This window comes from Vairimorpha necatrix, chromosome 8 (genome assembly GCF_036630325.1).
Source record: "Vairimorpha necatrix chromosome 8, complete sequence".
Lineage (NCBI taxonomy): Eukaryota > Fungi > Microsporidia > Nosematidae > Vairimorpha > Vairimorpha necatrix.
In genome coordinates, this window is record NC_088823.1 from 154,509 (window position 1) to 181,220 (window position 26,712).

General features: G+C 28.2%; 8 protein-coding genes across 8 annotated transcripts; 4 read left to right on the plus strand and 4 right to left on the minus strand.

The window, feature by feature from the left end:
* Nucleotides 1-5,930: 5,930 nt before the first annotated feature.
* Nucleotides 5,931-6,609, minus strand: VNE69_08041 (uncharacterized protein; the record flags this gene model as incomplete). Its single annotated transcript, XM_065474357.1, has 2 exons — nt 5,931-6,381; nt 6,500-6,609. 2 exons carry the CDS (start codon nt 6,607-6,609, stop codon nt 5,931-5,933), a joined length of 561 nt encoding a protein of 186 aa, XP_065330429.1.
* A 7,986-nt stretch (nt 6,610-14,595) lies between these two features.
* On the plus strand, nt 14,596-15,027 carry VNE69_08042 (uncharacterized protein; the record flags this gene model as incomplete). Its single annotated transcript, XM_065474358.1, has 1 exon — nt 14,596-15,027. One exon carries the CDS (start codon nt 14,596-14,598, stop codon nt 15,025-15,027), a length of 432 nt encoding a protein of 143 aa, XP_065330430.1.
* Nucleotides 15,028-15,071: 44 nt separating this feature from the next.
* Nucleotides 15,072-15,482, plus strand: VNE69_08043 (uncharacterized protein; the record flags this gene model as incomplete). The annotated part of the gene is made up of 1 exon (XM_065474359.1): nt 15,072-15,482. The coding sequence occupies one exon, from the start codon at nt 15,072-15,074 to the stop codon at nt 15,480-15,482; it is 411 nt and encodes a 136-aa protein (XP_065330431.1).
* Nucleotides 15,483-18,089: 2,607 nt separating this feature from the next.
* On the minus strand, nt 18,090-19,004 carry VNE69_08044 (uncharacterized protein; the record flags this gene model as incomplete). The annotated part of the gene is made up of 1 exon (XM_065474360.1): nt 18,090-19,004. The coding sequence occupies one exon, from the start codon at nt 19,002-19,004 to the stop codon at nt 18,090-18,092; it is 915 nt and encodes a 304-aa protein (XP_065330432.1).
* A 2,842-nt stretch (nt 19,005-21,846) lies between these two features.
* On the plus strand, nt 21,847-22,125 carry VNE69_08045 (putative SP-containing protein; the record flags this gene model as incomplete). Its single annotated transcript, XM_065474361.1, has 1 exon — nt 21,847-22,125. The coding sequence occupies one exon, from the start codon at nt 21,847-21,849 to the stop codon at nt 22,123-22,125; it is 279 nt and encodes a 92-aa protein (XP_065330433.1).
* A 109-nt stretch (nt 22,126-22,234) lies between these two features.
* VNE69_08046 (ribonuclease) lies at nt 22,235-23,392 on the minus strand (the record flags this gene model as incomplete). The annotated part of the gene is made up of 1 exon (XM_065474362.1): nt 22,235-23,392. One exon carries the CDS (start codon nt 23,390-23,392, stop codon nt 22,235-22,237), a length of 1,158 nt encoding a protein of 385 aa, XP_065330434.1.
* A 496-nt stretch (nt 23,393-23,888) lies between these two features.
* VNE69_08047 (double-strand-break repair protein (MRE11)) lies at nt 23,889-25,874 on the plus strand (the record flags this gene model as incomplete). The annotated part of the gene is made up of 1 exon (XM_065474363.1): nt 23,889-25,874. One exon carries the CDS (start codon nt 23,889-23,891, stop codon nt 25,872-25,874), a length of 1,986 nt encoding a protein of 661 aa, XP_065330435.1.
* Nucleotides 25,875-25,895: 21 nt separating this feature from the next.
* VNE69_08048 (hydroxyacylglutathione hydrolase) lies at nt 25,896-26,594 on the minus strand (the record flags this gene model as incomplete). The annotated part of the gene is made up of 1 exon (XM_065474364.1): nt 25,896-26,594. One exon carries the CDS (start codon nt 26,592-26,594, stop codon nt 25,896-25,898), a length of 699 nt encoding a protein of 232 aa, XP_065330436.1.
* Nucleotides 26,595-26,712: the final 118 nt, after the last annotated feature.

The window sequence follows — 26,712 nt, forward strand, 5'->3', positions numbered from 1 at the left end:
ATTGATGATCGCTAAAAGACTATATAGTTCGTATACAAATGTCTAAAGACACATTTATCGAAACGCATATAATATTTTTAAATGCAAAATAGTTTTTGAAGAATATCTCACAACTTAAAATTATATATTACGGACCTTTATATTATATTTTACGTGCAAACAAGTCACATTAATACTAATACAAGTATTCTTATGCATAGTTTTATTGTAAACATCGTCAAAAGAAGAATAAAGCCAAAAAAATAATGTTTGAACAAGGATAAAAAGATAAATGGGAACAAAGATGTAGAAACGGAAATCAGAATACAGACTATGACATACAATAGCAAAAAAAATCAAGTATCGTTTGTTAAACTATAAGAATTTATAAAAATAAAACAGGCAAAAAGTTAAACTGTTCCGATAATACTAGTTTTAATTTTTATGCATAAAAACTTGACTTTCTAAAATTCATAATCACATGTTAAAAAAACGCCCCAAGACGTGTATAACCCCAATAAAAAAATGCTAAATGTTCCTATAGGCCTAAATTTTGGAGCGCGCTTTTTTGTTATCTATCAAGTGGAGATTTGAAATAATTACAATAGTATCTTTGCTGGCTAAGAGGCGATCGTAAAGTATATAAATAGTCAAATACGGAAAATAAAAGGTGACTGTTGTTTTTTATGAAGTAAATAAGACCTTAAAAGTTATTGAAAGACATTGGGGTATTATCCACATGCCTAGAAAATCATTTTTTCTGATAAAAACTTTTTCTAGAAAAAATGAATTTTCTAGAATTTTATTTTTTTTTAAATTTTTTTTTTGAAAAGAAGGGCATGAGCTACGAGAAGAGAAGTCATAAGCAAAGCTATGACAGGTCAAAACTTAACAAAGACCAATACAGGCCAGAAGAGCCTATAATAAAAAAAATTATTTAGAAATGTATTTTAAACTGGGCAAAGTCCCCAGTAATAACGTCAAGTTGAATTCAACGAGGTTAAACATTAACAGTAATCCAGGAAACATTAAAGAAGATGGGTATACTGAATTCGAAAAGAATATTATCGAATACACTATTAAGTGTAAAGAAAAAATCTTAAAAATATATGATATAAAGACTCAGCTCACTCTTAAGCAGTTAGATAAATTTGAAGAATTGGGAAAGGCTAACAAATGGCCATAATTTACTTATCATGTATCTACGATGAAAGAAAAGAAACTCTTACAAGTAATTCGTATTTAGTTCTCAGAAAAAGGCTTTTAGATATAATTTATCCGCCTGAGCGGAAGAGACAATGCATCAGGGATTTAGATGCTATTAATCAATCCAATTATACTACCATTAAAGATTATGAGGAGATTATAGGAGAAAGACTTTTAGCATATAGCTATTACAATAGTCTCACTAAGAAGGAGACCCAAAATAAAAAGGAAGAATTATTTTTAAAAGGATTGGGCGATTTTACGCATTTGGAATTAACGCGTTTAAATATGATTAATCGACCCATAATTGAAATTTATGAATATCTAATTCAAGTTGAAAACGAATTAGTAATAAACATGAGTCAAAAGCCAGATCAAATGATTCGAAACTACAACTCAATAACTGGTAAATTGAATGAGAAGAAATGGTGTAGTTTTCATAAGAGTAACATTTCCCACGATACGAAACATTGCTACTTGCAAAAAAATAAAAATAATCAAAGACAAGAAAGTAATTATAAACCTGACAAAAATATGATTATTAAATTAAGAAAAAAAATAATTGAAGATGTTATAGTTGAAGGTACTATAAATAACCAAAAGGTAGATATTCTAGTAGACAGCGGATCAAAAAATAATTACATTAATAAAGAAGAAGTGAATCGACTGAAATTACAAGTCGTCGAAGGCAAAAAGCTAAAAACAATCTTTGGAAACAATACTACCTTAGAATGCGATAAAAAGGTTAATGTAGAATTATTCTTAAAAGATAGGGCCTTTAACACTAGCTTTTACGTATTAGAACAGGCTCCTGTTAACTTCATCCTGGGCAACGATTTCTTATACAATGTTAACGCGAAGGTTGACTATCAAGCAGGAGTGGTAGAAATAGATAAAATATTATTGGAAATTCAAGGAATGGAGGAAGAAGCTGGAGAACGACTAGATAAATATTTAGAAAATAAGTCATGCATTGTTAGCGAAGATGAAAAGTTAAATAAATTTGTTGAACTCTACAAGCAAAATAACAAAAGTTTTAAATACTTGGAAGGAGAATTTGCATCCTTTAATATAAAAGAAAATATCCCTGTAATTAAAAGAAAGGCATACACTGTTCCCTTTCAATATATAAATAAGGCAAAGGAAGAAATTAAAAGACTTGTAAAAGAAGATATTATAGAGAAAAGTTTTTCAAATACAGTTAGTCCTGCATTCTTTATAGAAAAGAAGAATAAAGATCTTAGGCTGGTGGTAGATTACAGAGAAGTTAATAAAGTTATAGAAGATGACCCTTGGATACTACCAAATATTGATAATTGCTTAATTAACATGGGGGAAAATGAATATTTCTCACAATTAGACCTTAGTAATGGGTTTAATCAAATAAGAATTGATGAAAAAAGCAAAGAGATTACATCGTTTTTCCTATTAGGACAGCAGTGGCAGTATAAAAGAATTCCATTTGGAATCAAGCCCGGTCCAAAACTATTTCAAAGGTATATTTTAAACATTTTAGGTGATATAGATAATGTATTTGTTTTTATTGATGACATAATCATATATAATTTGACGAAGTCTGATCATATTAAAACCGTACATATGGTGTTAAAGAGATTATATGATAAAGGAATACAAATCAACTTTGACAAATCAAAATTTTTCCAGAAAGAAATAGAAGTATTAGGATATAGAGTTAACAATAAAGGGATTTTCCCTAAGACGAGTTATTTAGAAAACTCGATTTTTAATAAAGAAATAAAAACAAGGCGAGATTTGCAGAAATTACTTGGAGTATTAAATTGGTACAGAAGATTTATACCAGACATGTCTAGAAAAATTAGCAGCATTACAAACATGTTGTCAAATAAGAATAAAGCGATAAAATTAATTCAAATATGAAGAATGAAATAGATAAGATTAAAATGTGGATTAAAGAAAAACATCATCTAAGTTTTCCAGACTACTCAAAAAGGTTTATGCTAGAAAGCGATGCTAGCGATATAGGAATGGGAAGTGTACTTATACAAGAAGGAAAGGTAATCAGATACTTTAGTAAGAAATTTTCAGGTTCAGAATTAAATTACACAATCGTAGAAAAGGAGTTCTTAGCAATCATACTATCCTTACTTGGATTTAAAAATATCATACAAGGTTCTCATGTGGAAGTATTAACGGATAGTAAAAATTGTATCTATGAAAATAAAGCCTCAAGTTCAAGGATTAGCAGGTGGAAGTTGCTGTTAAACGAATTCTGTCATACAATCAAACATGTAAATGGAAAGGAGAACTGTTTGGCAGATCAACTATCTAGAAATCAAGCGTCACTTTTACATCAAAATGAAGAAAACGCAGTCAACACAACAAACATTATAAAAGAATGTTGTCTCTATAAAAAAAATGGATCATTTTTAACAGATCAAAACAACAGGATCATTATAAAAAAAGGAAAGGCAGAGAGGTTTTTAGAATTTATGCACAAGTATAGTGAACATAGAGGAAGTAGCACGCTGTATTACAACCTAAAGAATTATTATTATATAAGTGGGAGTTTAAAAGAATAATAATAAATATAACAAAGAAATGTAACACATGTGGTGTGTTCAAAGGTAATAACTATTTAAGATATGAAAAAAGTAAAATGATAGCGACGGAAAAATTTGAGAAGATTAGTACGGATATATATGGACCGTTTAATTTAGATAATTTCATAACTTCTGGTAGAAAAGAGGTAGGATATATCCTAACAATTACGGATATATATTCGAGGTTTACTCGATTATATTTTTTATACACAGTAAAATCAGAGTCAGTAATTCAAGCTCTAGAAAATTGGATAGAAACGTACGGCAAGCCAAAAACTTTAATATCAGACAATGGGCGCCAATACATAAGCAAGCAAACTAGAGAATTCTTAGCTGAACAACAGATTATACATACATTAATACCTACATATACCCCTAGTTCTAATGGTATATCAGAAGCTATCAACAAGACAATTACATTTGTGTTGAGTATAAATAAAGGTAAAGAAATTAGACTCGCTCTTGCAAACGCAGAAAATGCGATAAACCGAAATTATAATAGGAATATAGGCAAATCACCATTCTCCATCATAAACGAATATGATGAATACGATCCTATGCGAAGACCAATATCATATAAATATCCTTATAGTGCGACCACTTTACAGTTAGCTAAAGTGGGAGAATTCTGCCGAGAACGCTTATTTAATCCTGATAAGCTTGGATATAAATTTACAAAATTACGAAGAATCGAAGCGGTTAGTAAGAAAGGATATTGGGTCAGGTTAAAGGGGAATATAGGTTGGAGCCACATCAAAAATCTAAAGTTCTAGGAGAGGCAGACTGTGGTATTATCCACATGCCTAGAAAATCATTTTTTCTGAAAAAAACTTTTTCTAGAAAAAATGAATTTTCTAGAATTTTATTTTTTTTAAATATTTATTTTTGAAAAGAAGGGCATGAGCTACGAGAAGAGAAGTTATAAGCAAAGCTATGACAGGTCAAAACTTAACAAAGACCAATACAGGCCAGAAGAGCCTATAATAAAAAATTATTTAGAAATATATTTTAAACTGGGCAAAGTCCCCAGTAATAACGTCAGACATGTAAAAATATTCCAAAAAGCTGCAGAAAGAATTAGCAACAAAATAACACTTTTTTCTATGATACCAAGAATGTCCACTCATACAAAAAAAGAATCTTGTAATGCTGGCTGATCGTATGGATTCTATAACATTTGATGTTTGGGTTCACACATTTATTTCAATTTTTTGTTCTATATAAATTAAAATGATAAATTATCATTTTTAAAAATACTGGAAGAACCATAAATGTTAATCAGACCCCGTTTATAAACAGTTTTTAGTAACTAAAGTTATTATTGAAAGAAAATTTTTATGCCGTGAACGACGTTGTTAGTTTGGTGAATTATGAAAAAGGAAAATAATTGTTTTTTAGAATTTTCTCTATAAACGTCAATAATGACATAGTTATTATGGAATATGTAGTATAAAGAACTATAATAAAAACTTATATTCACATCGGGCTGGTTCAGTTCTCTCTACGATTTATAAATAAATTTGAAAAACATAGTGTGCTTTAACAAATTTTGAGGCTAACATATTGTTAATTCGAACATCTTTGAAAGTCTTTAAGTCTAAATAAAGGACTATAAGAGAGTTGTCAGGAATCACATTTTAAATTTTTTTTGCAAATTGCAATTTAGTGCCAAGTATATAAAAAGAAAAACCCCGTCCAGGCACTTGCAAAAAGCAATCGGTATTATTTTTTCCTTTAATTGACGTGATTTTAAATTTAAGTGCGCCTAAAAATTCTGATGTTTGTAGGACTTATGGGCAAAAAATAGCCATATAGATCATATCTTACACTAGGCTTTGAGGAATCTTCCATAAAAATCACTTTAGGTAGGTAATTAAGTAAAAAATTTGACCAATTTGAAAAATCAATTTTTTTCGATTAAAATAAGCTTTGTCATACAATTTGTCAAAACGCAAAAAAAATTTACCTAGGGTAAATATTTTTATTTTAATTGTAATTTTTTAAAACACTCAAAAAAACTATTTATATCGATTTTTCTTCTTTCTTGTTTATAAAAAACATACCATCAATTAACTTTTTGCTTTGTTCAATAGTGTCAGCTATATCCCTCATCCAGGTTAATGGCGTATCTTTCTGTATATAAAATTCTTCAAAACTTTTTTTTTATTCCATCAATTCATCGAGTATTTCTTTTTCATGGCAGGTTTTACATATTATTGTATAATCATAATAATAACAAAGTAAATTAATCAATTCTGGCAAATTTAGCTTATCAACTACTTCTCGTACCTTTGATAAATCTAAAGATATACAATATTGCAACTCTATAGATTCTAAAATTATATCTAAGGAATATATTTTTGGCAAAATAAAATCACAAATATCAATAATCAATTGTAAGACATTAATTATTACACAATTATCTTCTGGCTCAAGGTTTATAAGTTTATTTTTAATGTTTATGGCACGCGCATGTAACAAATTGTAGTATGATTTAAAATTACTATTTAAACATGTCAAATTTAGTTTGATTTTTTTATAATCTTCGATGTAAAAACACATGTCTATGCTACTTAATGAATTATGTGGGAAAGATTCATATGAATCTTTAATGCTTTTAAATTTATTTTTATTTTCTGTGTATTGAAGTTTTATCTGATTGCCCGATGCATCTGTATTTTCATCAAAATATGTATATATATATATATATATCTTCTTTTTCTGTGTCGGACGCAGACTCTTTATATGTTTTAAGGGTTTCATCTTCTTGTAATGGGGTATTCCCGTACTCAATAGTTGTATCCATATTATCTTCTGTCTTTATAGCATTTAGTTCTTCCATAATTGCCAAAAGTTTGCTGTTAGCATCATTTTGAATATTATATTGTATGTTTTGCATAATAGTATCTGTTGAGTGAAATAATAATTATTTATAGCCCCTATTCTAGAATAAATGTTTAGTATCGAAATAATATTCAGAACATTTGAACAAAGAAAGATATAAAAACATGAGGGCGTTGATTCTGAAATTTTTTATATGATAAAAAAATAATTTCTAGTACTCTTATAAATGAGCTTTGAATCAACAAACTATAAAAATTTATAAAATTACAAGATCGGATTATACAAAATGGTGTCATATGACAAAAATAAAAAAATACGGCAACGTATACTAAACAATATATATATATATAGATGTAAATCTGATTTAAGTATATTAAGCAGAGTGTCTTTTTTAATTTATATTTGAATGTATATTACAAAAACATGTCTTTTGTATGTTTTATATGAAAATTCTACCAATGCTAAAACAACCAAAACATTTATGACTAAACTTTAAGGTACAAATGGAAACAGTAAAAATTAAATTATGGCTAAAATCAGCATTAATGGAAAAAAACTAGGGGGCAAAATTTTTAAAAATTTGCATTTTTTTTTTAAAAAAAGGAATTCTGAGCAATGAAGAGATACAAGATTTTTACGAAAGTCTACTAAACAAGAAATATAAGCTGAAACGTTCAATTCAGGTTGGTACATAGATAAAGCATCAAACGAAACTTCATTTAAGATGCAAGTACAGATTTTCAATTTGCCATAACAACTATTTTTCAAATAGTAAGATAGATCGTCTACTTATGTTGGAACTTGATAGTTTGTGGATATTGGGACTTAAAATAGCGCAATTTTCAAGAATTTTGGATTATAATGTACAAAACATAAGTTACAACTTAGGCAAATTATATAAATTAAAAACTATTGACACTTATTTGAATTTTCTAGAACAGATAGGAGGCCAGGAAATCATTGTAGAAATAGACGAAAGCAAAATGATTAAGAATAAATACCATAGGGAAGATATATTAAAGGTTTTTGGTGTTTCGGCATGGTGGAAAGAACAAAAGAAATATAGTTTTTGTGATTATGAAAAAAACAAGGATACATGCTTCCGTTCTTATTCAAGCACGATAATTTTAGATCCGTCATTTATTCTGATATGTGGAAAGCATATGGTAATTTGAAGGACTATTATAGGATCATAAAACTGTGAATCATAGTCAAACATCTAGAAATAATGAAACTTGTATCCATACAAACACCATTGAAAAAAATTGGAGGTCATTAAAAGCCTTTATGCCCGATAGGTGTAGGACATATGACCTTGCAGATATATATTTGACTCTCTATATGATTAGTAGGAATGAGATAAGACTACCTTCGAAACATTATTAAAATTATGTTACTAATATTTTATATTTATTAGAATCTTATTTTAATAAACATTTTTATATGCATATTCAGTTTGGGGTTTTTTTGGAAGTTTTCTTTTCCTTTTAAGGAGCCCTTAGCCCAGAGGTAGAAGGCAATGCTTCCATTGAGCAATGTCTGGGTTCGATTCCAAGGGGCACCAAAATTGTTTCTACTTTCGGCGCTACTTTATTTTCTTGCCCCCCTAGAAAAAAAAATTATTTAGAAGAAATTTTTTTTATTCCAACTTACACAGTTCTAAAATTACTATATAAGCACACCTATGAACATCATTATTAGAATGATTGATATTTCTTTTTTTCCAAGCAAATTCTTTTAGAAATAAATTTATCCTATGCCTTTTAAGCCCACTTCTCGATCTATATTCATTCTTCAAATGGGACCACAAATTTTTTATATTATTTGTGTGGTCTCCTTCTGCATTTATAAATCCAAGCGAATGATTTACTATGTAATGTTCACTCCCAAAATTTCTAGAGGCTGAAGGGTATGAAGGGTATCCATCAGTAATTATAATAGAGCCACGTTTTACTCTGCGTTTAAAAAAGTCTTCAATAGTACTAGATTGTCGATTCGGTAGCAATTCAAGAATAAATTCTCCACAATTACCTTCTAATATGCCGCCCATAATCCATTGAATTCCAGTCATGGAATCCAAAGTTAATGAAGGATTGGATACAATTACCCCGTTGCATATAGCGGTTTCATCAAATTGTACACGAACAGAAGTTCCACCATTTTGGTAGCTATCATCGCTTTTAGAAGCAATGATCTCCATCACTGTATCCTTGATTTTAATATATGAATTTTCACATATTTTGCAAAGATCTATCGCTTGTTAAGTAGTATAATTAAATACCCAGCAATAGAGTGTTCTAAGGATTTTGTGAAATGGAACGCTTATCCTCTTAACATCGTACCATTTTTAAGTGAGCTCTTCGAACTACACTTTTTATTAACACAACGATAAGCTTTGCCGTCAATGTAGCCGGAACATCAACAAATGTTCACATGAACAGTTCGTTCTGATGTCGAACAATGTCTGCAAGCAATCGATCTTTTTAGAAGACCATTATCTAAAAAAAATCAATTGTTGCTTCATTGTTCCTAAAGCACGCATCTTCGCAGATATTTAGCTCTCGAATAGCCTCCTGCAGATTCCTCATTAGGGGGTTTAAAAATTTTAATTTTTTAACCCCTTTATGAGGAATCTGAAGGAGGCATTTAAAAATTCTCAAATCGACAAAAAATACCTTAACTTCATTTTCTTGCCCCCCTCAAAAAAAAATGTTTAGATTTGAAAAATAACACCATTTTGTATCTTTTTATTGATGTTTTTTTAGGGGGGCAAGAAAATGAAGTAGAGCCCTACTTTCTATGATGCAGTTGGAACAACTCAGAAGAAGAAAATGTCCACGATAATCATTAAGTTGATTCAATGAAACTTGTGTGTGTCCAGCCACAAGGAAATTAGCATCTAGTGTAGAAACGCACCTCAAGGCTAAAAAACAGTATCATCCCTGTGGTGATTTAATGATACATAAAAGTATCTAATGAGTACGGCCTAGTTGGAGCCTATGGCTGGTGCACTCTAGAGTGGGATCCTAGAGATAACTAAGAGACTAGACGAAGTGGGGCAATAGAAGGTCTCGTGGACTCTATCCTACATGATTTTGTAACACGGTGGCCGAAACTAGTGGGAGACTGGTGGTCAACGCAGCCCAATAAAAACGCAGACTGGGGATGTGGTCGTGTAAGGAGCCGTGTGTGCAAAACAGATGATTGTAGGGACCTTTGAGTCAGTACGATGATGTCTCTCCTCGGGTTATAGATAACCATGCCCGTTCAGTATATCCGCTGCGAGGTCACTCTATACGCGATTTGAGGTATAAATGGAAAGTGTTCTCCTGGAGCCAAATTCCAATGGATACGGCGGAGCTTGCTGCACCGGCAAGTTGTATGGAGGAATTTTTAGTGAGTAAGAATCTCACAGTACCAGTTAGATGAGGATCACACCCAAACCCCTCTGGCCCCTATGTAAGGTTTCTCCCTACCTCTTACTTGCAAGAAAAAAAACAAAAAAAGATATAAAAACATTTGGTTTTCTTGCGCATGAATTATTTGGACAAAAAATCATCCGCTTACTAAAAAATTATTCTTTGATATTAGCATTACGAATAAATACGGGCAAATTTTTCTTTCTGCAATTACCCCAATTTAGAAATTTAAGTAATAATGAAAATGGGGGAAAAAAAACAACAAAAATAATAAAGTAAAAAACTAAACGTAAATAAATCAGAGAGACCAAAAGCAAAGCGAATATAACGTTTAAAAAACAAAGAGGTAGTTAAATGAACTTGGATCGCCCTTGCTAGTAATTTATAGTTTTGATTTTTAGTAAGTTCTTGAAAAAAAAATATTATTATAAGTGTAAAACAATAAATTATAATTACAAAAACATTCGAAACTAAAATATTATAGATATTTGAATCACGACTTTAATAAGAACTATAACAATAAATTTGAGTTTTCGATAAAAAATGCAAGCTTAAATATAAATAATATTGTTGGATAACTGTAAATAGAGATAATATTATTAAATGCCCCTTATGTCTACTATTCTCAACAAATATTTATTTTTGAAATTGTATTAATAGAATGAGACACAAAATTATGATTGTTTTCATTATTTTAAAATTCACAAAATTTAATTAAGGAACTAAAAATGGGTTATAGATAGATTATAAATTTGCTTTACGGAGGTTGTCTATAGAAAAATTCTAATGATTTGAAAACATTATTGTTTACATGACTATTTATACATTTTGGATTTTTAGAATATTTATGAATAAATTATCACATGATTCCTCTTTGCAATTTCGGCCTTCCGTTTGACGAGTGCAACACGTCCTATTTTAGAATAATTGATACTTTTATGATATAATAAATTAAATCATAAAATTAAAAAGTTATAACGCAATAAATAAATATGGTGTTCAATATATTATTTTTCTTTTTTATAATTAGATGACTAGTAGTATGCCTTTTCGTTTTAAAAACGGGGTTTATAGATCATATTTTATAATATGTATCTTATTTATTTTTTAAGTTTCATTTTTGTGAAGTAAGAATTAAAGAGAAAGAAAAAAAATGATTTTAAACAAAAAAATACTTTTTAATATGTCTTATTAATGTAATGTCGTTTAAAGCAATTTTGAATTCTAAAAGATAATTTCAGATAATTTTTATATACAGACTCGGGTTCTTACTTTTAAAAATTTTGATCTTAAACACCGTTGCAGTTTTTTGTGCAAAGGTTAAATAAATCCCCAAAACGACTCTGACGATATTTCGGAACTAAGTTTTGCAAAAATAATAATTAAATTACAATAAATTTATGTATAGTACACCTCTTAAAAATTGCGGCTAAAGTAAACATTAGCTACAAAAAATCGATATAGGTTTTTTTTTTGTTTTTTGCCCCTAATTTTATAAAATGGAGGAAAGAAGATGATGAGGAAGGAACAAACATAAAAAGTAGAATAAATATATTAATAGAGCTTCAAATAATGTAGTAATGGTGTCTCTGTATTATATACGTAAATATATAAAGTTTAGCGTTATTAGATGATCTGTTTATATTTGGTATAGACTTTTTTAGATATCTCCAATTACTTTCTACAATATAGGTATGTAGTCCTGTATCCATCATTCTAAAATGTAAAATATGATATATAATACGATGTTGGCTAAATATTGTGTTAAAAGAATTGTGTGCTCTCCACATATCGCTATATATAGTACTGCTTCTAAAACAAGTAACAGAAGAAGTTTAGTAAGTGTACTTTTATCTCTTTTCTCAATATAAACTACTATAATTCTACGTTGTATGGTACGTTCTTACATTCCGAAACACCAAAAAATCCTTTTACTAACTTCAATCTATTATATTTGTTCTTCCCGATCTTAGTCTCATCAATTTCCACTATGATATTATCACCTCCAATATTCCTTAAAATAGATAAATACTTATCATAAATACACATTTCTATTAACTTTTTAGCAGGTTAGCTGTAAAAATTTAGTACAACCCAAAACTTGAGAAATGGACTTACGTGGATGACCAAGAATCCACATATTTAGTATTTGCAATATTTTAATGTGATTAGGCCCAGAATCCCGAAAGAAGGGTCCATTTCGAATTTTAATGTTTTTTTATATGAGCTCCAAGGACAACTTATAAGACTTCTATTTTCTTTCTTTGTTTTTTTGCCATTACACACGCTACATTTTTTATTTTATTTTTTAATTATCGGATCATTAATAATGATCTTTAATTCTTCTCTTTATCGAATTCGTTCCTCCATTTTATGAAAAAAGAACAAAAAAAATAAAAAAACCCTATATCGACTTTTTGTAGCTAATGTTTACTTTAGCCATTGCAGCTAAAGTAAAGCTATAAATCTGTATTTAATATAAAAATTACACAAAAAGTCCGAATTGTGACATTAGAAAATTTATAAATAATAAAAAAGAGGTGGGAAATAAACAGCCTTCTTTATTGAAAGATTATAAAATTTAAATGACGTTGCATTTAAGTTCATAGTGTGAATCAGTTCTGCGTTCATCATGACAACATCATTCTTTAGAATATTTTAACATAGTAATTTCATTTTGTTTGAGTTTACAATGAGAATTAGTTTTGGATATTATCATGATAATTTTTTTCTAGAAAATTATTTAACAAGCAGTCTCAGTTTAACCAAGATCTATCTAAACATAACCCCCAGCAGATAATATTAATGGACCCCATAGAACAAAACATCTTTTGATTTCAAATATTAGATTAAACAACAAAAAATTGTCACTTTTTCGCATATTTTATTGAATTTATTGCTAAAGTAAGCATTAGCTACAAAAAATCGATATAGAGTTTTTTTGTTTTTTTTTGCCCCTTTTTTTAAAAAATGGAGGAAAGAAAATGATGAGGAAGGAACAAAAATAAAAACTAGAATAAATATTTTAATAAATCTTCAAACACAGGAGTTGTGGAGTTTCTTTGGATCATATATCTAAATAAATAAAGTTTAGTACTATTCGATGATCTGTTTCTATTTGGTATAGAATGGTTTTGAGATAACCAAGTACTTTCTATGGTATTGGTATGTACTCCTGTATTCGGATCTCTAAAATGTAATGTATGATTAGCCATATGATGTTGGTTAAATATTGTATTTAAAGAATGATACGCTCTCCACATATCGCTATATACAATACTGCTTCTACTTACATATTTTAAAAGAAGTTCAGTAAGTGTTCTTTTGTCTTTTTTCTTAATATATACTACTATGATTCTACGTTGGATGGTACGTTCAACCATTCCAAAACACCAAAATCCTTTTACTAACTTCCCCTGTTGTATTTATTCTTCCCAATCTTAGTCTCATCAATTTCCACTATAGTATTATCGCCTCCAAGAGTCACTATACTAGATAAATACTTATCATAAAGACTCATTTCTTTTACTTTTTTAGCACGAAAGATATAGAAGGTTTAGTACAACCTAAAACATGAGAAATGGACTTACGCGAATAACCTAGAATCAATATATTTAGTATTTGTAATATTGTACTGTAATTTAGCCTAGGATCCTGAAAGAAAGTTTCATTCCAAATTGAAGTTGTGTGTTTACATGAGCTCCATGGACACCTTATACACTTCTTTGCTCCACTCCTTGCTTCGTTTTTCGGTTACAGACGCTACAAATTTTATTTTGTTTCTTAATTATTAGATCATTATATATGATCTCCAATTATTCTCTTGTCCGAATTCTTTCCTCCATTTTTAAAAAAAAGGGGCAAAAAAACAAAAAAACCCAATATCGATTTTTTGTAGCTAATGCTTACTTTAGCCTTTATGGCTATTTTCAAGCACAATCTATTACTATGTTCACAATTCTCGTAAGTACAGTGGTTGAATGTGTGCTAAGTGTTTTTATTCTCTGAAATATCCAGTATTTAGATTTTTTTTTCAACAAGAGCACTTTTTGTTACTCTGGCAATGTATGCTCGAAAGTGGGACTCAAGGAAAGGGAGTTTCATGCCAAAAAAACATATAAATAAAAAATAAAAACCATGTTCGCCAATATTAACACAGAGGTTATGAAGTTTTATTTGTACATCGTACTAATTAATGTTTGTTAATTATTTCATCTGGTCCGTATATTGATTTAATTTTAGTTGTGGTTTAATAAAGATCAATATTACTGTATCGCTATATAAAAAATGATAATTTTCAATGTTATTTAATGATATATTTATATTCTTAACCAACATATTTTGTTGACATTTTGTTAAGTCGTATAAATAAATTTTTTTTTTCATCTACTAAGTTGACAGGCCACTTGAATTGCAAAAATAAATTTGTAAAAGTTTTAATTTAAAAAACAAATTGTAGAAGTAATATCTAAAAATTACAATCATGAAGAAATTTTGATTTTAATTAAAATCCACATGAGCAAATAGATAAAGACAAAATTTTATTGTTCAAAAAAAAACATCCCATGATTTTGTTTTTATCTTTGTTAAGATGTTCTTATCATGAAAATCTTGCTAATGAGCAAAATATGCAATCAATTAATCGAATAAATATTGATAATGATATTTTGGCGATATCCCCAGAGATATCTAATGAAATTTCAAATTACGATATCGATGCAACACTAGAGACTTTGCTTAATCAACAAAATGTTATGAATTTTACAAGATTTCATGTTAATATTATTGAGAACAATCAAGAGCTAGATTTTAAGCTAAATGAGGAGAATTATAACAATGTTGAAAAATGTATAGATCTACAATATAGAGAATTTAGAGATAGATTTAAATATATTAAGGATGTTTATGAAAAATTTTCTCAAAATACAATTGATCCTAAAGGTATTTTTTACACCATTGATGATTATAAAAAATCTTGTGGAACAGAGATTTTTTAAATAGTATATGCAAAAATTATAGCGACGAAGTGTACTATCTTGCAATGATTATCAAAGATAAGCTCTTTCAAATAGAGCCGAAAGAAAATCAAATAATAATTAATATCATAAACTTAATTATCGACGTTTTTGATTTTTATCTGCCTAAACCCCATTATTTGGATATATATTTAAGTTCAATAGAGTTGCAATATTTTTACGGGATAGATCACTGGAAAATAATGGAAGTAGACAACAAAATAAATTTATTAAGTCTGATAGAATTCATTACTTCTTATTACGAAAATAAAATACGTTATAAAGAAAAAAATTTTGCAACAGAAAACGAAATACAGAAGAATTTGATGAAATTTAAGAAAATAGTTGAAGGCTTTGATATGCAGAAATATGACTTTTGTTCTCGTATATATGAAATGTTCGAGATAATTGAAGAAAATAAAGATAAAGCAGAATAAATAAAATTCTAATTACAAAAAAATCTTTTAATAAAAAATTTAAACACGAAAATGGGCAAATTCAAAATGGGGATTTAGTTAATTTTTTGTAATATAATTTCTAAAATTTTTAGAAATAATAGGTAAAACTTAATATAAGTTTTACACAACAAAACATGGATTTCTTACGATAGATATCGTTATTCTTAAATACTCGTTTAAATTTTTTATAGTAATATGGTTTTTCTTATACAAAATAAAATTTAGGATCCAGACAACATCAATACAATTGTACCATTTCATATATATATTTTATATCATTTTAAAAATGATAAAACGTATTTTGTTTTCTTGGGTTCGAGTAAGTGATATAAATGCCCATTAAATAATAAGTTGTTTTGTATATGTTTTTTAATTAGATCAAATTAGGGCTAGAATATTTGTTGCGTTCCTAGTTATATTTTAAAATGAAATACAGAAGCATTAAAACATTTTTACAGTTTTACTCTTTTTTATATAAAAAGCAGAGAGAATATCAAAGCAGGAACAACAGAAATAAAAAATTGCTATTTTCATCCTACCTTAACTGTATGTACGATACTTGCTTATAACCCCCGATATTAAAATTTGTGTATGGAAATGCTTTTCATCATATTAGATTTGGAATGAAAAAACTCGTGCATCGTTATGTAAAAAACACATTCTATATGTTTTTCAATATGATATAGAGCTTCAATCGGATTAATTCACAAAATTATATGTTAAAATTTTAAGATTACTATTATTATCTGTATTACGTACACGTCTCATTGTACAAATACATTATAGCCCTGTACCTAATAGACGTAAAAGTCTAATGTTCTAATTACATTTTAGAATAACATTACTTTGTAGTATAAAAACAACGAAGATCTCCATGGACTGTGTCTGATCTCTTGAATCGGCTCAAAGCATACTTTAAAATAGAAAAGGACATAAAACACTTTGCCTAAGATCATATGTTTTATTAATAGACGTAATTCAAAAGTATTCTTCTAATGTGCTTTTATAATAAAAATACATTTTCTTGTGAATAATTTGGTATCAGAAGAAAATCTCAGTTTTATATAGACATATCCAAATATTTAAAAAGATCAAGTATGCGTTTTAAAATAGAAAAAGAGAATTTGTGAGCAGTTTTACAAGACCCTTAATTATCAACTAAATGACTCTGACATGGAGCATAATATTTTAATGTTTGTATATTAGAAATAAAAAAAAACAAAATGGAAGTTTTTTTAAATTTTTTGAATATACAAGTTTTGTTTTTTTTCGTATTTTAAAACTGCTTGTAATAAATTTCGTCTCTGTATGCCCTAAAAGCATATATAACTAACCTTCAATAATGTAGTAAAGGTTTGTTAATTGGCAAATGTCATATGTAAAGGCTCGTATAACGATTTTATACAAAATATTTGCTAACAACTTAATGTTTGCAGGCCCAATTTCAAAATATGATTTTTTTGAATGCTATTACAATTTACATAAAAAATATATTTTCATGTCTTTTTACATTTTCAATATGCTTAAAATGTAGAATTTTGAAATTATTTTTAGTGACTAAAATCATAAAATTGCTTTAGACCAATTCCTCTACGTAAATATCCTTCTATATCTTGATAAACCATTAAAAAAATATACTAATATAACTTTTGAATACTTTACATATGCATGCGAAAGATCCACTTATCAAAAGCATAATTGACCGTGAAAATCTTGTATGTTTGCGATGTATTTTCATAAAATACTGAATATTTATGTATAAATACGGAACAAGTACAGTACTTGTTTCCTCACATTTTTTTATATGTATTATGCAATTTATATTATCTGAATTCTTTTTAACGAATTTTTACAGTTTTGAATTTGAAGTGATATATTTATATTTTCAATTATATTAACAATAGATAATATACTTATATAAGACATTTATTAGAATGATATTTGTCATGGTCTTAATTAAAATGCTGTTTTTCCAGTATATCTTGTATTTTTTAGGAATTTAGAAACTTAGATATTTTCTGTTTTGTAACGTCTACTAAATGTTTTTAAAAAAATTAATAATTAAATCATTTAAGAAAAATAGCATTAAAACATAAATTTTATTGAGCACAACAAAAAGAATTAATGTCAAAATTGAAATTGTGTTTTAGCATAGTTTAAAGCTGTAAAACACAAGGAAAAAAATATCATATATTATTGGTCAATAGATGAAAAAAAAGGACTGTAGTGTGTTACACGCCCTTCTATCAATTCTATATTTTAATATATATAAATATGAAGAAAACATATTTTTTGTTATAATATAAATCTATAAACGTGATTGTTTTTATGCAAGAACATCACGACGGTGTCCATAAAAATAAATAAGACAAATTTAGCTGCATAAATAAATACGCGGCTGTTCTAAATCTACCATGCTTTTTTAAAGTAAAAAAGTACTACACAATTTTTTAATTGTGTTTAAGCTTTAAAAATTATTTGAAATTTTTATAGATTCGATTTACCTTTTTTACTAACATGAAACCTCCTTAGAACAAGGCGTCATGTCAGACAATATATTTTATTTTTAAAAAAATTCAAATCAAATTATTCATTTATTATTGCTGAATTTTGATTGGTTACTTTTTCACCTCTTTCGATTGTCCTACATATAGTTTGCATAAGTTTATACAATTCATCTTTTTGTTTAAAAAAGTCTTTAAAGTTTTTTTGCAAGTTTTTTAAATCGAAAGCAATTTCTACTTCGTTTTTATTTTTGTAACTGACGTTTATATTTATATCATAGTAATAATAAACTAATCCGATTATCCTTGGTATATCTATATTATTAGTTATTTCTTGCACCTTCCAAAAATTTGCATCTTGATAACATTGCAACTCTATCGATTCTAATATAATATCAAAATGCTTTGGTTTTGGTAACACAAAATCACTTATAATAGTTATTAACTTCATGAAATTAATAATTTTTTGAATTACAGGAGACTTAATTTGTTTAAGTTTTAGTTCAATTGTTGTTGCAAGCTTGTAAATACTATCTTGATATTTTTCTAATTTAAGGTTTAAACTTTCTTGGTTCTGTTTGATAATTTTATAATCTTCAACACAATATTTAACAATTTTGCTTGTTTCTGGCTTCTGTAATATCATTCCATGGTTGTCTCTAAAGCTTGAAAATTTTTCAGTTACTTCGTTATATTGTAGATTCATGAGGTTATTAATTTCATCAGTGTCTTCCCCATTGAACAAATTCAAATAAATTACCCTCTTATAACCAGATATAGGTGGGTTATTGGGTTCCAAGTGTTCTTTCTCTTGCAAACTCTTGGGTGTTTTTTCCATGTTAAAATCGATAACATTTTTTGATATTTCATTCATTTCTTCCGCTATCGCCATGGTAATATCATTTTCTGTTTCCATCCTGAAATTACATTGTATATTTTGTTCATATGTATGGTAATAGAGATCAGTACATACTATTAATGAAATAAATAAAATCATGGGTTCTTTTTCTGAGCTTCTTATATACATTTATTTTTAAATTTTTAATTTTGAATAGATTCGTTTTAATATAGAAAATAAGATATATAATGATATGTAATTATTTGTAAAATTTTTTTGGTATGTCAATTATTTTATTATGTCAAAAACATTCGTCATTTTTTTCAAGTAAATATCGATACATGTCAAAAAAATTTAATAAAAAGAATATTTATTTTTTAAACACAATGTACTAAGCAACGCTGTAAAGATTATTTTTTTTTATAAATGTCAAACGTTTTAATTTTGTAAAATTTTACATATCATAAAAATTCAGTTTTCATGGTTATAAAACGTACTTGCTTTTTTCATTTTTTACAGTGAATTTTTACAGTCATTTTTTGACCTTTGTATTGCAATGATCGGAGCTTTAATTTTTCTTTTATTTGACTTATCATTACTGTACATATTCTTTTTGAGATCATCCTAAGCATAAATTTTTGTAATTCATACTTATACCTTACAAATAAATAAATTTTGTTGTGCTATAAAAATCTGTACATGAGTAGACACATTATAATACTATTATTTTTCTATTATTATATAAATTGTGTATTTCGTATGCATCCTATAACAAATGCATTTTGATTGTTTTTTAGCGTGGCCCGTAACTTTGCGGTCGATGGCGTTATGACTTACATAAAAAATCCAGCCTCAGTTCTGACAGGCATCATAAATTTTTCTAAAAATACAATGTCTCAACGTTATATTTAGGTTGATTAATGAAACTTGTGTGGTGACCTGCCAAAATAAATTTCCGACTCATTGAAAAACGTACCTTAAGGTCAGAAATGCCTTTGTTTCATATTAATTTGTTGTACATAAATTACTATATTTCTTTTTAAAAGCTCTTTGCTTGTGCATTTTAGTTTAATATCTTACAATTTATTTTATAAGGCTAGAAAGTAGAGCAGAAATATCTCGTCGAATATAACTTACGAGATTCATTATTACGGAGTTAAAACATGCAATAGACAACTGTGAAACATGTCTTATAAGGAAGAAATCGCATTTTGACAGAATGAGGATATGTGTGAGATGCAATGATACTAGAAACTTCCGTATTGGTCTGATGACACTACTTAAGTATCAAAAACTATTTACAATAATAAAATATATTGTATAGCTTTTTTAGTGGATGTTAGAATAGTAAATGTTTATTCTTGACAAAATTTATATACAGCCGAGCAAATTGTGCCTAAAAGGTTTGTAAACAGAGTTTTTGTTGTATAATTATACAATCTCCCTAGGGTCCACCTTCTTTACTTATATTAAATTTGAATTTTTTTATATAACAACTCTACATGGACTTAAGCCCCACTAAAACCCTGCAAACATTGTTTAAATTATATTTAAAAAATTTATTCGAATTTTAGTGCGATCGAACACTTAACGAAGGTCTCGAAAAAGATTTATATTTTTTATTTCTTCGTAGATTTCTTTTATGACATGAATTAATTGGTTTAATTATGCATAACAAAAAAAATTGCCCAGCCTGTTGGTCGAAGGCAGAGTTTGCGATTTGACAATGCCGAGTGCGACCACCAGATGCACCGAAATGTTTCTACTATCTGTGATGCAGTTGGAACAACTCAGATGATTTAAATGTCTACAATATTTACATAAAAGATTCAATGAAAATTGTGTGCGTCACGCCATAAGAGATTAGCATCTACCGTAGAAACCACCACAAGACCGAAAAATTCATATCCACTAGTGGAGACTATATGATACATAAAAGTATCAGATAATATTGCTTAGTGAAGTCCGTGGCTAGTGCACTTTGTGGTGAGATCTCAGAGCTAACTAGACGCAATAGAGCAATAGAAAGTCTCGTGAGCTCTATGATACAGGATCCTGTAACACGGCGGCTGAAATTAGTGGAAGATGATGGTCAACGCAGCCCAATAAAATGTCGGGCTGAAAATTTGGGGATGTAAAGTGCCAGTGTTAGATGTAGATATTAATAGAGAAAATATAGTTTCCGCAGTGGGTTCCTTCTGAGTTATTAAACAACTCTTATTAAGTATATCAGTTGTAAAGTCGATCTGGACTTGACTAAGTGTATAGATAGGAAAATGTTCTCCTGGTGTCAAAGTCCAGTGAATACGACGGAGCTTGCTGCGCCAGCTAGTTATATAGAGGATGTTTTGGTAAGCAAGAATCTCACCCATGTCGTCTTGGTCTCTATGTAAGAAATCTGCCTTTACAAGCAAAAGATGAAATCTTTTTTATATTTTTTGCAAATTTAGTTCCAACAATCAAGTACAGATATCTAGTTTAGAAAACTAAATCTTAAATCAAAATCTTCTTTTAATATTGTACTTCGTAAGACTACACTTAAATGCAAACACCAAGTGCACTCTTTTGGTGATAAAATCGGTATAAATTTATATGAGAACACCACGCAAAATTGAATAAAATGTTTAAACACTTATGACAGTTTAATTCATGTTTATGCCGACTATAATGCGACAAAATAGTATTTATTTGTGAAATTGTAAATATATTATGTATCTAATATTAAATAATGATTATATTTCAATATTATAATTCTTTTCAGATTTAGTTTTGTGTATAAACATCTCACATATGTTTCATTTCAGTCAGTGATATTTCAATGTACTCATCAACATGCAAGATAATTACTAATATTCAAAGTTGATTTATTTATTAAGACAAAAAACTTTACATTAGCTCAGTTATAAGTCAATTATTTTGTTCTTGTGCTAGAATAAATATTCTTCAATATTTTTTTTGTATAAGTCTCAATGCTAATTTTCTTGGTTTTTTATACCCCTTTATGTTTTTTTATATCAAAAAGCCCAGTTTCCTAGACTTCTCCAAAAAGGAATACGACAATGAACAGGTTAAAAGATTTACTGTCACACAGCGTGCCGGTGTCTCAAATACTAAACTTATCATTTATGATGATGATTCTGTGTATCTGAAAAATGGGTCTCAGTTTTTTAAGTTGTCTGAGTCTACAATGAATAAAAAGAATTATGTGGCCAAATTAGAAGATGAGAAATTAACTGTAGAAGAAAATATCGACAAGAAGTATTTTATACATAAATTGTAAAAAATAAAATCCACAAAAATATATTACCATATATTTATAATATGTTATCATATATTTTAAATTAATATTAATGCGTCTTTAATTATATTGTATTTTATATTTATTTTTCTTAAAATCTTATTTTAAATCTTCCATCTTCTTCATATATTTTTATTCCTAATCTTTTAAAATAATATATCCCATCAATATAAGCATAATTTTCACTCTCAAATATACTCTTAAATATGTCTATATTCTCTCTTATTATTATACTTTTTATCTGATCATTCATATCTGTATTAATCATTTCTCCTACAATATAACATGACTTATTTACTAAGTCCAAGTTTCCATCAACTAAGACATCTTCATAATTCATATCTGGTCTTTCATAATACACTCCTTTTTCTATATCGAGAATCTCAGCACTAAAATGCTTTTTTATATCTTCGTATGATGCACTAGTACTTATATTAAACTTATTATTATTAACACCCTTTACATTTATAGAGTAGTCTTCTTTTTTTATAGAGAAATCTTCTATTGTTTTCTTCTTTAATATTATCTTACTTGTCTCTGTTATATTAAGATTTAGTCCTGTATATTTATCATTTATCCAGTCAGATTCGGAATTGAGATAATTTATAAATCTACAAATATCTGGACAATCTACTCTGACTGAAATATTAAAATATAAATTTATATGTAACACAATATCTAATAGGAAATTAGGAAACTCGACATAAATCTCTATAGGACTCGAAATTTGAGGATTGTTTCTATTAATCTTTAAGTTATTCTTGAGACACTCATTGAATGACTCAATAGTGTCTCTTTTTGTTTCTTTCTCAACATTTCCCCATAATATAAATTTTATATCTTTAATGATCTTGACACTAGTGCATATTTTATTAACAAACGAAATATCACTAAAATACAATAAATCATTAATCTTGAACATACACCATCCAAAATACAGTCCAGAAGGAAGTACACAAATCTCCACTTTATTAAACATAATCTTCTGATTATAATTTATAAATATACAATTCTTATAAAATAAATCTGAAATATTTCTATTTTTATCTTGTTTATAAAGTAATTGTGTATAAACAGGCCTTGTTATGTAAATTGGTACATCTAAAGTAAGATACAATATTTCTATATTAGAAGAATTAGAAATGAATATTGTATCAACAAATGGTATATTAGTGTGGTAGTCGAAGAGGAATGTGTTGTATGATGATATTATAATGTATGATGATCCTGTTTTCTTAATAAGAGTCATTTACCAGGGTAGTGGATTTTTTATAAAATTCTGGATTTTTATAATTTGAAAAAATTCATGCTATTTATAGTTTTTTAGCATGAAACAAACAAAGTCATTTTGCATAAATACTAATAATTTTAATTTACATACCAATAAAAAAAACCGAGAAATTTACACATATGAATATTTTACAATTATATTATTGTGCTAAAATTAAATTTTTCTACTACGATGTAATTGTAAGCTGGTGCTATTTAGTTCTAGTTGCTGCTATTTTTTGAAATTGTAAGTTCCTATTTAAACTTTAAAAAATTGCATAATTTTTATCAAACAAACAAACTCAATTAAGCATAAATAGATTTTTTTCTGCATAAATTATTATGAAATTTTGATTCACAAATTTTTAAATTGGATGTGCCATCATATTCGAGATGTATTTAGTTTTGCATATACCATACTCAATTATAAAAATGACTTTTATGCATGTCTTAGTATTTTTTCTTACCCTCAAAAAATGAAAATCTTGATTACTTCTGACAATCACCTTGGCTACAAAGAATCAGACCCTTTAAGACATGACGACTCTTTCAATACATTTGATGAGATCTTAAAACTTGCTGTATTTTATAAAGTTGATCTTATTTTACAAGTTGGCGATTTTTATCATGAAAATCGACCATCAAGATATTGCATAAATAGATCTATAAATATTTTAAGAAAGCACTTAACAGAAACCAGTAAAGACAAAGATGAATTTAAAGATGGACATGAACATGAATATAAAGAAGAATATGATGAACATATTTATATGAATAATATTTATAAAGTAAATATCCCCATGATTTGTATACATGGGAATCATGATGACCCTTCAGGCTTTAATAAAATCTCAACTCTTGACATTTTAAATTCTGCTGGTCTCATCTCTTACATAGGCAAGGATATAAATCCTTGCCCTTTCCTACAATACGATAATATTAGAATATACGGTGTAGGTTATATAAAAGATAAAGATGTCTCAGATTTATTTAAGAATATAATCTTTAAAGATTTATCTTCTGATTTTTTTAATATTTTACTAGTACACCAGAACAGAGTCCCAAGAAATAGAGATTATCTCTGCCCGTCAGTGATACCCCATGAGTTTAATTTAGTAGTTTATGGTCATGAACATGATCCCTTGATAATAAGGAATAAGACATTATTACTCCAGTGTGGATCTACAGTAAGAACAAGCCTGAGTGAAGCAGAGTGTAATGAGAAGTATTGTTATATATTGGAAGATGAGGATAAGTTATATAAAATTAGACTTAATAGTGTGAGACCATTTATAATGGAAGATAGTAATTTATATGAAGAGAAAGAGATAATTGAGTATATAAATAAGTTATTAGAAACGAAATTAAACCAGAAAGACAAGTCAAATCTAAAAGAGTATTATGTAGATGTAAAAGATGATGAGTCAAATCTAAAAGATGACCATGTTATAAAAGACAGAGATGATAAAATACACGATGATATAAAAAGACAAAAACATTTTAATGATAATATGTCCATAAATGTCATGAATATGTTGAATCCCCTGAAATACTCCCCTCTTCTCCCTCTAGTAAGATTGAGGATCTTCACTACTAATACTCTTAATATTAATAAAAACAGACTCAGTCACATTTTCAAGGATAAAGTCAGTAACCCCCAAGACATGATCAAATTAATCCCCCCTAAGAAAGTTAAGAATAAGTCCAGTACGATAGTCTACCAGTCTCAGAATATTACAGAGATAATCTCCAGTCACCTGAAGTGTACCCCCCTTGAGTGTATTCCCGAGTACAAGTTTATAGAGCATTTTAATAAAGACAGTACATTTATAGACATGATAGAAGAGAATGTAGAGGAATATAGTAAGGAGATACAGTATGAGAACTGTATGATAGAAGATTTAAGGGATGAGATAAGAAAGATCAAAGATAAATTAAGCGCAAGAAATAAATATGAAGATCAAGTCGAAGATAGTCAAGAAGATGTATTACAAGAAGATGTTATAGATGGGAATGAAGATGTTATTGATGGGAATGAAGATCAAGTCGAAGATAGTCAAGAAGATGTAGTACATGAAGATGTTATAGATGAATATAGTAGTGAAAATGAACCAATAAATGTAGAAGAAGCCAATAATAATAATACAGTAAATATAAATATAGAAGATAATAATAATATAGTAGATATAAATATAGAAGAAGCCAATAAGTATACAGTAGATATGAATAATGACGTAAGAAATATTTTAGTCGGTAGAGATAGTAAAACTGTAAGGATGTCCCTTAATAATAATGTACTAGTCCATGAAGATATAATTAGTGACTTCAGTAAAGAAATTATAACTAGTAGTAGTTTTATTAAGCTTGAAGATTCAAAGAGTGGATTTATTAAGACGGATGAATCAGGAGTAAGGAAGATATATGAAGAAGAAGACAGTACAGATTTATTAATAGATTTCTAATTGTCTCTTAGAATCTTCCTTTTAGTATATTGATTTGTTGAAGTTATCTTTCTTAGTCCTTAAGTTTCCTAGTTCTTTCTCATTCTTGACTAAGAAGAAAGGGTTCTCTTTCTTCTCTTCTTTTATAGTAAGGAATATTCTCTCAGTTTCCTTATGTTTGATATGGGGACACTCTTTCCTTATGAAGTCCAGATTCCTCTTCTTATAATTATGCCCATATAGAAGTAGAATATCCTCGTCATATTCAGAGATCTTGTTTATGCATTTCATCATGTCCCCAGGGGTGCCTTCGAAGAAGCACCCCGTCCCCAAGTAGAAGATTGTGTCTCCAGTGCACATGTATTTATTGTCTACTAAGATGCAGATACTGTCTCTTGTATGACAGGGTGTCTTTATGCACTCTACTCTGATATCTCCTATAAGTACTGTATTATTATCCTGTATTATGTCTGGTACTAGATCTTTGAGTATTCTGTCTCCTTTAGAGTGATCTTCATGATGATGAGTAGTGAAGGAGTAGAGTAATTTCCTTGGTTCTCTTTTAGGGAGATCTTCTATTTCTTCTGGTAAATAGAAGATATTGTCAAATGTTCTCTGGAGACAGTCTAAGAGGAGATGGGGTCTAGTGGAGTCTACTGAGAAGGCTATCTTGTCAGTATAAAAGAGATACATAAGATTCTCATCTTCTGAGACTCTTATTGCGACGAACTTAATATTCATTTTATAAAAGGAGGGGTATAAAATTTATATACTATACTAATCTAAAATAATGTACTAGTATATAATGTACTAGTATATAATGTATTAGTCTACTATAATCTATACTAATCTAATCTAT